Genomic DNA, 12,741 nt, shown 5'->3' with positions numbered 1-12,741 from the left:
TGTGGCTGCAGTGTGTACCACCCACAGGATGCAATGCTGTAACTCGCCAAGGCTTCTTCAACAGTACTTCCCAAACCCGTGACCTCTACCACCTAGAAGAGCAAGGGCAGCAGGCATATGGGAACAACACCACCTGCACGTTGCCCTCCAAGTCACACACCATCCCGACTTGGAAATATATCGCCGTTCCTTCATCATCGCTGGGTCAAAATCCTGGAACTCCCTTCCTAACAGCACTGTGGGAGATCCTTCACCACACACACTGCAGCAGTTCAAGAAGGCAGCTCACCACCATCTTCTCAAGGGCAATTAGGGATGGGCAATAAATGCTGGCCTTGCCAGCGACGCCCGCATCCCATGGACAAATTTTTAAAAATTTAAAACTCTTGACAGACCATTTTGTAGGGCTGAACTACTTCCATTGTTATTATCCACCCATCCTTAAGTGTACCACAGCATTATGATGTGAGTAAGTACTTCCTTAATGGAAAAGTATCTTGAGACAACCAAAATGTTTGCCTGGACAACCAGATCTGTTACAGCTACTAGCAGACAAATATATAATTTTTAAAAAGGTGGGGGTAATTCCTCATGGAAAATTCAAAACCCTAAGAATTAAAACATAGTCAAATCACTGGCCTATAACTGTAGTTTTGATGCCATCTATAAAATGCTATATGAATTTTCCAAAATCATGCAAATATATGATTTAGAATTGGTTTCAATATTCTGATATAGCATCTATAGGTAATAGCTATGAGTTTCAAACATTGCACATGCCCTTAGATTCATTTGGTCTTTCATGTAAATGAAAAAATAGCAAGCATCCATCTTTATAGGATGCAGTCTAAATCAGAAACATTCCACAGACATAAAAAGTACACATAGTTGGTATGTTTACATGGCCATAGCTGATGTGCTTTGGTTGTCCAGCAATTATTCCCATTACATTAACAAATCCAGCTAACACACACGCTTGAGATGAGGAGTAATCAGATGAGGAGTAACCTTAATAATCAGTGTAAACCTGGGGCGGAATGTTAACCCTACCCGCCTGGCAGAAACCATGCAGGCAGGCAGTTAAAATGCCCCGGATTACTTACCCACTGGAAAAGTGCCTGGATCCCACTGTGTCCTATTTTAACCTGCTCTTCTGAGCAGGCAATAAAAGCAGCCACCTGAAGTCGACGGGATCCTTCTTTAAATATGCTAATCGGGGTCTGATGAGGTCAATCGGACTCAGACAACATTTTAACTCAGGCCTGAGCGGAGAAGTTGCTGCAGTCTTATCGCCAGCTGAGATTGTGCCGCAAACATAATGTTGCCGACTGACTATATACAGAAAGATAAGCTTTTAGACCACAGTGCCTGCTTATATGAATAAATTGATATCTGCAGGCTATTAAAATGCTCATTTGGTAGCTTAACTTGTGCAATAAACTCTTGTCCCTTTTTGTAGTGGAAGCACATCTATACTTTGTACAACAAGCAGGCATACCGTTCTTTGAAGAAGGGGAAAGGGGACCCACAACACAGTTTCTGGACCACCCGTAGTGGATGTCCAAGCTGCGCTGATACTGGTGTCAGTGCCCACCCACTGTGTATTACTTGCCTGACCCTGGGAATTCTGACGGGGTCAGGCATGTAACTGAGTGACATAAAGGGAACACTTAAGACAGCTGTGTTTGTGAATAAACTATTGTCAAACATCATTTAAAAAAAATCCTTTTAAACAACAACTACTTCCATTTATAAAGCGTCTATAACGTAGTAAAATGTCCCAAGGCGCTTCACATGAGCATTATCAGACAAAAATGGACACCGAGCCAAAGGAGATATTAGGATAGATGACCAAATGCTTGGTCAAAGAGGTAGGTTTTATGCAGTCTAAAAGTAGGAGAGGCAAAGAGGCTTGGAGAGGGAATTCCAGAGCTTAGGGCCTAGATGACTGAAGGCACGGCCGCCAATGGCGGGGTGAAGTGGGGGGGATGCACAAGAGATCAGAGTTGGAGGAACGCAGTGTTATCAGACAGTTGTAGGGCTGGAGGAGGTTACAGAGATAGGGAGGAGTGAGGGCATGGAAGGATTTGAACACAAGGATGAGCATTTTAAAATCAAGGCATTGGTGGACTGGGAGCCAATGTAGGTCAGCGGGGTGATGGGTGAACGGAATTTGGTGCGAGTTAGGATACGGGCAGCAGAGTTTTGGAGTTAGGATACGGGCAGCACAAGTTTATAATAATTTGGTAATCCAGCTCCGCTACTGTGATGGTGGCAGGGCAGGATTGCACATTTGCCAAATTTTAACAATATTTTCCTCTGGAGCTCACGATAACTAAAAACAAATTCAAAGTTTAAAAGGGAAACCTGTGTTTTTTTTAAAAACGGGATATATTAATAGCTTAGTCACAAACACAGTGCTGCCGCAAGTATTCTGAAACCTACAATACTGCATTACGGAAGAATGAGATTCAGACATCCAATTTTCACTACCACAGGAAAGGCCTCTGCTTCTCCTTCCTGCAGTGCATTTTGGATGAGGCCAACTTGTGCTCTGCAGAGATACTTTTGTGACTTTTCACTAAATTTTAGCTTTTAAATAACACATTTATATAAAATCTTTCTTTCTGAAATGAGACAAAATTACATTGCGCAGCGACAGCCAAAGGCAAGACATGGAACCATCAGCCTATCTAGAACGCAATGGAAGAAGGAAAAGGAATTAAATAAAACCAACTAATGGATGGAGCAAAACACGGCCAAGTGTACATAAAAATGCATAAACAAAAATAAATGACAACGACCTTTTCTCATTAAGTTCACTTCTGCAGCAAGTGAGTCCACAAGCACCCTGATGCCTTCAGTTTTAATGGAGGGACGAGCTGTAAGTAGAGCCTTCTCCCAAGTTGTAAAGTCTGACCTGGCCCATTTAAACACCTATTTACATATTTTAGTGAGGCCACTCATGCGACTAGCACAGCCCCATTTTTTTCACTCCCAATTACAGGTCGCAAAATCGGGTTTGTAAGGCCGGGCCCAATTTTGTGACTGACGACTACAGATTACAAGACCCCACTGGTGGCACAGGGCTTCACAAAATCAGGACTTACATCTAAGCCAATGCCCCTCCTGGTAGTGGCTCCGATTTTTTTTTGTGGGCTCCAACTGGGCCCACCAGAAAAAAAATTAGCTATCTCCAGAGCAGTTTCATGAGTGGCCTCCAGCTGTCCCTTTAAGGAGTGCATAATGGTCTCTTTGCGTGATTTGGAACACTTACCAGAGGACTTTGTGTGTAAACGATCTAATCTCAACTTCAAACAAATCAACAGGGTTTGACAAGAGGGCAGTTTGACATAAGTCTTAAGGATTTGAGATAAAACACATAGGGCACGATTTTAAAAGGGAGAAACAGGGTGGGTTGAGGGCGGGGGCAATCAAAATCGCTGGTTTTGGGAGCGGCCAGACATCCCGGCTGGAACCCGCACATTTTTGAATGAGACTCAGGCAAATCTTATCAGTCACCAGGAAGTCCCGCCCCCACTTAAATCCGGCGGGCTGATAATTAAAGGAGCAAATGTACCTCATTGAGGTATTTAAGGTAGATTATTTTTTGTGTATTGGATAGTTAAAAAGATTTTAACGTTACCTGGGCGGCTTTCCAAGGGCGTCTGATTCACGCCTGGTGAAACCAGGCAGGAAAGACCGGATCAGTGAAAAATAAACTAAATAAATTAAATAAAATCACATTTCCCATTGCAAACAAATTAAATAAGCAGACCTTAAAAAACAATGTTGCCTGGACCACCCCCCCCACAACCACTCTGATCCCGATGTCTCCCCTCTGATCCCGATGTCCCCACTCTAATCTTTGTTTCCCCTCCCCCATTTCTATCTTAACTGCCGATGAGGTCTCTCTCTCTCTCTCTCTCTCTTTCACACCCCCCCCCTCGGATGTGCAGCCTGTCAATCAATGCCTACTTCCCTTCCGGGTTTGGCGCCCGCAAATCACTCCCCACCCCCCCACCCAGTCTCTTCCTGCTGGCATATTAAGATTGTGCCCATAATATACATAGAGCATTACAGCATGGTAGGTCTTGCAGCCACTGACTGCTAAGTAATTGAACTCTGCATCCATCCAGATTTTACCATTCATACTAGATAGGTCCCATATTTAGTGAAGGAAACTGTTCCATACTGAAACCCTGTTGAACTATTCCTGACATACAATCCACGATATCTAATTAAAATAGAACGACAGCTGCAAACATGACAACATTGGTCTGTTGCTGCAGTGTTAAACAGGAACCAATACACACAGGTTTTCTATTTAGATTTTGTGTCGTTTTCATTTCTGACTATTGGCCTATAAGTGAAGCTTTCCACGGTTAATAGATAAAATGTTACATTTAATAAACTTGTTGCCTTTCTTTTACTGTAATTCTTGTTAATGTGATTAAAAAGTTAAATCTGATCGTTTAAGTGACTTTAATAATGTGGAAGGGTTGTGTGTATATACAGTTTATTAATGTCACTTAACAACAATGAAGTGGGTGAAAAGCTCAGTCCTTTTCAAACGCTGTTCAGAAACAAAGAACAAATTGCATAATCAACCCATTCCTTTCCAGTGTTAGCAGCTACAAATATCTGGGAAGTATTGGCTGCCCTATTACGTCAAACTGCTAATATTGCAGCAAGTCCCAATTCTCGTCCCATGGTCTGAGAATGCAGATTAATCAGGAGTAAATTGTGTACTCACGCTCACATCTCTGAAGAGATGAACAGGATCATATTCAATGTTGTGGGTAATAAAATAGTCATTCACACACGAAAGAAGAGTCATTTCAGGAAGAGAGAAAATATCCATGAACTGTTTCATGGAAGGACCCTAAATTATAAAAACACAAAATGCAAATAAATACAAAGACCTGCATAAACAAAAATGTCACAATTCTCCTGTTAACATACCGTATATCGGAGTCTTCTGCATTGAGAAAGTAGGGCCAATTTTAACTCAATTAGGTGGGTAGGAACAGGGTGGTAGAGGCCTAAAGGTCGGAGTGCTGCATTTAACAGCCCCTTTCCCGTTCCCTTCCCCATTCCCCCTTCCCCCTTCCCGGGTCCAACTGTCGGCCAGCTCAGCGTGACAGCCGGACGATTCCCTGCCCTCCCAAAGCAGCAGCGGAGTGCCCACAGCTTGCTGGTGGAATGGAAACGAGGGTCGGGCCTCTAATGTCTCGGGCCTCCAGCCGGCAAGTATGGATGGGCAGTCGCTGCCAGCCCATTCACTGTTAGTAGTTAACATTGCCCATAATGTGTCCACATTACATACATATCATAGCATTTTGCATATTCACTTACTGACAAATGACAATTTTAAACATATCGACAGTACCAACAAGAAGTTAATGACCTCAGTTTAGCAATTCAGTAACATACACTTAGGAAACATGTTTCTCAATAGTTCTTATAAAAGAAACTCTAGACTAAACAGAATGGCAGACCATATTAGTAACAAAGGAAGTTACTAAGTATTTACTTTAGTTATGTTTTTATTTTATATTCTAGAATAGTTACAGCAGTGTTTGCCATAGTCAGTAAAGCATGCTTGAACAGCTAGGTTGTCACATGTGAAATTGATCTTCTTGACAACAGCTTGTGACTGCCACACGTGGATCAATGTGGACTTAAGTTATCCTCGCTCTTCATTTGAAATAATTGCAACTAAAGGTACTGAATTGATACAGAAACCGCTTCTAAACAGACTAATGTAGTTTGCATGAAACCCTCAAGAATCAACTGTTTTTGTTGAAAATTCCACCATCTACTCCATTAACTAGCTGATATTTTGTCAACCAGGTGGGATACATGCCAATCTGAACAGACAATGACCTGTTTCCACCTTGAACTGTGGAAATACCAGACAATCTGAAATCCCTTTTTTTTTAAAAAAGAAACTTATATGAAAAGACCTCCCCTTTAAACACCTGGCCCTCTTCACAAGAGACCTCTAAATTCACCCAAAGACTTTTGCTCGACTACCACTAAAGATTATAGCAATGTACACTTCTACTAATTTACTTTATGTGTCAATACAGGATATCAGCGTGTGACCTTGCAAGTACTGTAGGAAAACAATGTCACATATTTAACCTGATGTGTAAATATACTGGTAATTACTGGTCCACAAAGAATTGCAGATTTGTTTTTAAATATAATTTACAAAAAGGTAAAAAGATAATAAATAAGCTTCAGTTTACTCAACATTGAAATATCCTGGCATAGCCCAAGCTGCCAGTTGTTGACTGTGTCTGGTGTCTGTAGATAAGTGTTCTAGTTTCATGTTTCTGCTGGCTGCCAGAGAATTTCAGGAATTGAGGACTATCTAAAGATCAACAAGTGTTCTGTTCAAAATTTCAACAAAACACCAACTGCTTTATTTGCAGTGCAGAATAGAAGGAGAAGTGGCTTGCTATCCCTTGCCCCTTCCCCACCCTGACAAGATCCTCCAATCCCAGCCATGTTAAACAAGGAGGTGCCGAGTAGAATCTAAACAGCAGCCTGTGAAGCAAAAGAAAAATGACAGATAGAGTCATCACAGGCTTGTCTCATTCGCCTCTGGTAGCTGGCCAAAATAAGGATACTGGTGAAGACTCGAGCGCAAATTCCCCCCTCCCCACTACAACTATCTCAACCAGAAATGGTGCATGGACTGGAGGGAAAACTGAATCAATCAAAACTGGAGTGAGGAAATCATTTTTAATGGTAGAGAAGTATGTACCCGTGCCAAAATAAGTACAAATGAGTGCCTGAAAGGGTATAGTTGTTTCTGTAACGTCCCTTATATGATCTGTAAGCAATATTTAATAACTAAAAATAGCAACAAGACAAAGCTGTGCAAACAAGTGAAATAAAACATCACTGGTATTATCAAACACTTTAGTGTTGAACTACAGTCTGAATTTGCAGAGATAAATCTTTTTAAAATAATCTGTTAATACAATGGGGATGGGGTCAAAAATCTAAGGCCATTCCAATATTTATCTGCCAGAATTCCTCCAGAATTGTACTTGAAAGGTCAGACTCTGGTTATGGCAGGTCTCTGCCTTGCCTGGGACTAACTTCCCAGAAATACTAGAATGTAGACAGACACAACACAGCTTTCTGTTGAGCCCACAGTTTGAAAAAAAGAAACCTGCTTTTTATGGTTATCGCCTCTCAGAAAAAAACATTAAAGCTACATATTTCTTATCACTTGGCAACATAAAAGATCCTTGAAAAATTACAATGACACAGATCAGATGCCATTTATCTAAAGTGGCCAGTTAACTGATCCGACTGACCTCCTAGCTTGCCCCATAGGTATAATCATTTCATTGCGCTGTGCATCAGTTTCTGTGCTGATATCATTGCAATTAATACACGGCTATTTAGCTAAATTATTTGTTTTTTTCAACCTGCTTGAATAATGTTGAATCCCTTGAATTGGGTGTAAGATTTTTCACCAGAACTTAAAATCTGAAAATCAAAGTATCCAATCTTTTGGTTTTTCCAATTTGCTTCAGCGTAGCTCGAGTTACCCTGGTAATGCAGACCATTGGGGTACTAATGGACACCTATGATTCCTTTTAGGACAAGTACTAAATCTCAGCTGACCTATCAAAAGGAAAAAAAATGTTTTCCCTCCTGTTGTGCTCTTGTCAGGATGTGGGCAAAGAGAGCAAGTGGGCAACCTGCTCCCAGGCCTCCCCTCATAGCATTCCTGACTTGGTCACTAAAAGGCACATGATGGTAGCCCATTGTTGACTAACCCTTTAATTTCTCCTCCTCATCATCATTAGCCAGTCCTGGCCTTCTTTCTCTCTCTCTGTCTTTGAACAGAGATGTAGCCGAGACCAGGAGCTCATGTAGGTGGCGAGGGGAGAGGAATAAAAAAAGAGAGAGAAATATCAAACCTGCATCCTACTGCTCTGTGTTGACGTTTGTGCATATGCCACTATGAAGATTTTTTTAAAATTACATAAAACAACTTTTAAATTACCTTGCCATAGAAATCACTCAATTGGTGTAGAGGAACATGCTGGGTCCCTTCATACATTTGAAACACTTCTTCATCTGGTACTGGGCTGAGTCCTCTGCAAATAAGTAAAAATTAGTTTCAGTCATTTCGTGAAATTACTTGTTTAATTTCCTTTACAGAATGGGAGTAATTTTAACCCCCCAGAGTGGGTGGGAGTTAAAAATTAAAAATGGGGAAACCCGACCCCAACCCGCTCATTTCCGGTTGTAACATGGGCAGGTCGTGGGGCGGGCGATCAATTCGCTCTCACGAGGTGGGTCGATCACTAAAATATGTTAAGGAGGCTGCGGGCCTCCATTTCAACTAAAGTTTTATTTTCAACAGCTGCAGGCTGGGATTCCCGGGCCTCAGGAATCACGGCAGACGAAAGGAGGCAAGAAGGGCTGGATCCATGTGTTAAATGTCTTTATTGCACTGCTTATGGGCCAAGAGGAACAGGAGAGCTTCCCACCCCCAGCCCACCAAGCTTAAACACCCGCGATTGGTTGACCCCCAATGTCCAACTCCCCTCTATCCCCCGCGATGTTCGACTTACCCCACCTCCCCGCCATGTCTGTCTTCCCCCCCCCCCCGTACCCCCACCGCCCCAATGTCCGACTCCTTCCTGCAATCGGACCCCCGCGATCCAAACCTCGAAGATCCCGATGTCTCCCCGATCCAAACACCGAAGAGCTCAATTGCTCCCCAGCTGCTTTCCCGCCCGCCCAACAGGCAGCCGGCCTGTCAATCTGAATGGCTGTCGGGTGAGAAACCTGTTGAAAAAATTTTAAATAGGTCCTACGGTAAAAATCAGCAGGACCTGCGGGAAACCTTCACTTCTGGGTTTCCCATCCACAAATCCTCCCCCCCGCTCTCTTTCCACCTTGGAGTTAATATCTAGCCCAATGAGCTTTGTATATGATAGGGAAAGATTCCTATAAAAAGCAGGCTATAAAATCTCATTGACAAACAATAAATATTCTTGATCGCAATGGTTATCTGTATCAGATGGAGGGAAATGAGATTGAAGACTTAGTTCAAAGTACAATACAGAATGAGTGTTTTCATTTTTAGGAGCAGTTCAAATACATATGGTTGCTGATTTAATAAGCAGATAAGGGTAGACAAGGACAATCTGTTCTGAAAGAGCAAACTTACTACCAAGTCTCATGCGCTCCTGACATAGACCTTCAGTTGCAAACTTAATACAGATGCATCAAAATGAAACTTTTCCATTACTGCCGACAAACAGCTGGAGTTTCTCCAAGAAGTAATTGTTTTCTTGCAAGTCTGCACAAGCTTTGTGAATAAATGCCGTTGTGTTCTGGTATAGCCATTTTTCTTGTATAATAGTCTATTTTCCAGTTCCAACTTCACCACATGTAACAATATAGAACTATACAGAATATCGTACCTGTACACTGTTCCTAACTGGACATAATGGAAAGCATCAATCTTCATTAGAAATCCCTGTCAAAAAGAAATGTAATTTATTCAAGCACTAGACTTTTGAGCAATATTAATCTATCATTAATAACCTTTTAGTAGAAACCTATTGCCACGTTTTGAGATTTTTGACTATTTGGCCTAGGAGGATTTTAGGCTGATTTATTTTAGGATGTTGCCATTAAGTTAAATTCAGCCCACAAAGGGTTAATTCCCAAGTCATCTGGGAAGTTAGGCCTGTTAATTGGGAGAAGACCAAGTGGTTAACAGAACTGAGTTTATCGCATACTATATCAGTTTGAGACAATGCGGTTCATTAGTACATTTGAGACATTCACACCTGTAATGATAGAATGGCTTCCCTTCACTGGATACAGGCAATGTAGGGGTCATAGGGGGGAGGTCTAGGGAAGTTTCTAGTTGAAGGCTGCAGCTTTGATTGGTGGCTCTATGAGCCAATGCTTGGCAGAGAGAGCTGGGGAAGGGTCAGTGGTCAGCTATGTCTGTTCATGTCTTTCTAGAAAACATTATATGTAGTAGTTTGAATTTGAAACAGAGAAGGAGGCAGAGAACTCACTTGTTTCTCAAGTTAGTGCCATCAGTTCAATGAACACTGACTGGTAAAGTGAAACTAGGCCCATTTCAAGGGCTAAGGTCATGTAATTATTTTCGGTGTTATGAGCAGCAATACAAAATAGGTAAACTGTCTTACGAAAATGGTGGACTGTTCAAGTTATGTATTTCATATAAAATAAATCAATTTGTTCATTTAAAGTTGGCCTGATCTCACTGGAGTAATTATCAGTCTGCCTTCCGGAAGATAGTAGAAGCCCACAAGGCACTTATAAGATCACAAGGTCCAGTCCACACCACAGGGATCTTACTGTTATGGCCCTTGGACAACACGATCATGTAACTAGATAGTGAACATTAAAGGTACTCACTAGATGGTAAGAGACAAGGAGGACACTTATGCGAACAACCAGTGATGCTGACCCCGAAAATATATCTCATACAGACCCAAAATTTGTAATACCCATGGTTAACTTTTATTTACTAGACAGGTTACTGTTTCTTCGTATAGTACAGCAGGGGTGGTCAACTGGTGCCTTGCAAACTATGAACGGCTCTTTTGTGGCTGAAATATGTCGCTTTGCTTAATCACAGCTGCCCACACATTCATCCCAGAAAAGGGGAAAACTGGGAGAGGTGATGCTTCTAGTGTCACAATCACAAACCTTCAAATGTGTACAGAAAACAAGGCAGATGGAATGGAGGTCATTCACAACCACATGGATTACACAGACATTAAATAGGCTTTCAATGAAATAGCGATGCACAGATCCTGAGGATCCCATGAGAGTTGTTCTACAAAGCACAGACACTGATTGAAGAGAGAAAGAACTGAGGGAGAACAAAAGACACAGCTTTTGCTCAATAAGTTCAGATGGAACCCCAGCCCCCACCATAATTCCAGAGAACAAGTTAGTTACACTTTTTTAACTTCAAATGAATAAAGCATAGAGTAGAAACAGAGACAGAGAGAGGCACATACACAAAAAGAAAAAATAAAGCAGGAACAGAGGGAATGAGACAGAAAGGAAAAGAAGGTGGAGAGGGACTGAGAGACAAGAAGAAGGTGTGACAAAAGGAATGAGAGAAATAGAAGGAATGAAAATAATGAGAGAAAGAACAAGAGTGAATGAAAGACAGGGACAGAAGGAATGAAAGATAAGTGATTGACTAAGAGGGAACGAGAGAGGAGGAAAGAGGGAATGCAAGAATGCATTGGGCAGAACTGAAAGCTGAGATGGAATGAAAGCAAGGGGAACAGGGAATATGAAAGAAAGAGAATAATAGAGAGGGGTAAAAAAGACAGGGAAAGAGTGGAGTGAGAGAAATGCCAGGAGAGGGTACAATCCATATTTCAAGTAAGCAGTTGGAACCAAATGATGTGAAGTCAATTGTGAATATACAAATTATTTTTCCTGCTCCTAATCTTTGAAAGGTTCACCACCCCGCACTGCAATAAAAAAATATGTATATATATTGTTCAGATTAATGAGGTAGTGTTTTCATGAAATAATATTTGTGACCTTTTTGGGGGGTGGCGATGTGGAAAAAGGGGGATAATAGAGCTGTGCATCAATCTATTAGCAATGATATGACATGCAAATGACAATGTAATTTGGTTTGGAACATTGCATTATTTATTTGTAAGCAGACTATAAAGATTTGCCACACAAATGTTACTGAAGACTGTCCTCGTTTATAATTATTTTTTATATATTACCTTCCGCACATCATAATGGAGGCCTCTAATGGCAAAGTCAGACCGGTATTCATACTCCTTGATTCCTTCTGGGTACTAAAAGAAATAGGGATAAATATTCAAGGTAAACAAAAAAAGTTTTAAATAAAATACAGCATTTAGCACAACATTTGTCTGTTGTCTCCCACATGTAATTGAAAGAAGGCACACTTGTTTTGCAGGACGAGACAGGTGAAATATCACTGTTCTGCATGCTTCTGAGAGCTGACTGAGAACTGGTAACACCTTATTCTTAAATACAACAGGACCCATTTTTAAAAAAATATATAAAGTACATTATTCTTTAAGCCAGGCACCAGGATGAGTAGGATTCTCATTAATTACCTCATAAGGTATTGCTCCAACTGGATTTTATTAGTTACAAGGGAATTTGAAATGTTTTCTTTCAAGGCAAACCTAATATTTCTCCAGGCTTTTCTAAGTATTGAAACCTGTCTAACCATATTATGTTTCTTAAAATTATATTTTATATAATTAATATAAATTAGGCTTTACTAATAAACTTTAACAATTACCTGCTATTATTTTTCACTTGCTTCTGTTTTTCAGGAGTTATCATTTTTGTGTATCTTGTTTTGTGTTATGCCTCAATTATACTGTGGAACCCAATGTGATGTCAAATGGAAGGGAGGTAATGTCTGAGTATCTCCTAACAGTGCCGCACTTGTACTATTTTCCTCATTCAATTCAACAGAAAGAATCTTAGAACCCCATCTACAAGAAATCGCTTGCACTGTTACCCATTGCAGCACTTCATCGCAATAAAAGCCAATATGGCTGCCACTGTGTCTTCCTAAATCAAGTGTGTGCATATAATCCTAGGCCAAAGCATCAACACCTGATTTGGTATTGGCACAAACTAAGCAAACAATTGAAGCTTCGATATTATAGATACCTTTGTCCCTCA

At 41.0% G+C, this 12,741-nt stretch overlaps 1 protein-coding gene across 1 annotated transcript in view; it reads right to left on the bottom strand.

Annotated features, from left to right (window-relative positions):
- LOC137334385 (5'-nucleotidase domain-containing protein 2-like) overlaps positions 1 to 12,741 on the bottom strand; it is a 63,725-nt gene that overhangs the window by 29,951 nt on the left and 21,033 nt on the right. Inside the window, exons 3-6 of the mRNA XM_067999101.1 lie at positions 11,796 to 11,870; positions 9,471 to 9,526; positions 8,039 to 8,132; positions 4,757 to 4,885 (exon numbers count right to left, since the gene is read on the bottom strand). Of these exons, the coding sequence (XP_067855202.1) occupies positions 4,757 to 4,885; positions 8,039 to 8,132; positions 9,471 to 9,526; positions 11,796 to 11,870 (354 nt within the window). The remainder of the gene's footprint in view (positions 1 to 4,756; positions 4,886 to 8,038; positions 8,133 to 9,470; positions 9,527 to 11,795; positions 11,871 to 12,741) is intronic.

This window comes from Heptranchias perlo, chromosome 17 (assembly GCF_035084215.1).
Source record: "Heptranchias perlo isolate sHepPer1 chromosome 17, sHepPer1.hap1, whole genome shotgun sequence".
NCBI lineage: Eukaryota > Metazoa > Chordata > Chondrichthyes > Hexanchiformes > Hexanchidae > Heptranchias > Heptranchias perlo.
Note: the sequence above shows the minus strand (reverse complement) of the source record. Positions and strands in the feature narration are given on the sequence as shown.